The sequence below is a fragment of the Eimeria mitis genome, genomic scaffold (genome assembly GCF_000499745.2).
Source record: "Eimeria mitis Houghton genomic scaffold, Emh_scaff805, whole genome shotgun sequence".
Lineage (NCBI taxonomy): Eukaryota > Apicomplexa > Conoidasida > Eucoccidiorida > Eimeriidae > Eimeria > Eimeria mitis.
In genome coordinates, this window is record NW_013575915.1 from 14,620 (window position 1) to 15,241 (window position 622).

The 622-nt window shown below is 46.9% G+C and overlaps 1 protein-coding gene across 1 annotated transcript in view; it reads right to left on the bottom strand.

Moving 5' to 3' along the window:
* The window catches only part of EMH_0022720 (uncharacterized protein), a gene marked incomplete at both ends in the record, with an annotated part of 4,128 nt that overhangs the window by 1,847 nt on the left and 1,659 nt on the right, over positions 1 to 622 (bottom strand). The window contains one exon of the mRNA XM_013502006.1: positions 362 to 620. Within this exon, the coding sequence (XP_013357460.1) occupies positions 362 to 620 (259 nt within the window). The remainder of the gene's footprint in view (positions 1 to 361; positions 621 to 622) is intronic.

A 622-nucleotide genomic window follows, 5' to 3' on the forward strand; every position in this document is an offset into this window, starting at 1 on the left:
AGTCCTCTCTGAGCAGCCACATAGCCGGATGGTTGTTGCTGCAGTTTTCTGTATCCTCATAATTATTTTTATTTTTATTTATATTTTTATTTTTATTTATATTTTTATTTTTATTTTTATTTATTTTAATTGTTTTTATAATAATATGCCGAGAGAACTTTTTGTTTGTGGTTGCATCGAGGGAGATGATGTCTTGCTGCTGGCAGCAGATGCTGCAGCAGCAGCAGAGAAAAGCTTTCAGCTGCAGCAGCAGCTGCTGCCATGTTGCTGCTGCTGCTGCTGCTGCTGTCTGCTGCGGGTTGAAGCAAAATAAATACTCGACGTCAAAATATAACCACACGGGGCGCCCGCTCTCTAATACCTCATACAAATTGCATGCAGTGCTGCTGCTGCTGCTGCTGCTGCTGCTGCTGCTGCTGCTGGTGTTGCTGCTGCTGCTGCTGCTGGTGGTGATGCTGGTGCTGGTGCTGCTGCTGCTGCTGCTAGTGATGCTGGTGCTAGTGCTGCTGTTGCTGTTGTTATTGCTGCTGCTGCTGCTGCTGCTGCTGTTGCTGCTGCTACTATTGATGCTGCTGCTGCTGTTGCTGTTGTTGCTGCTATCGGGGGTAGGGCTGATGGATGT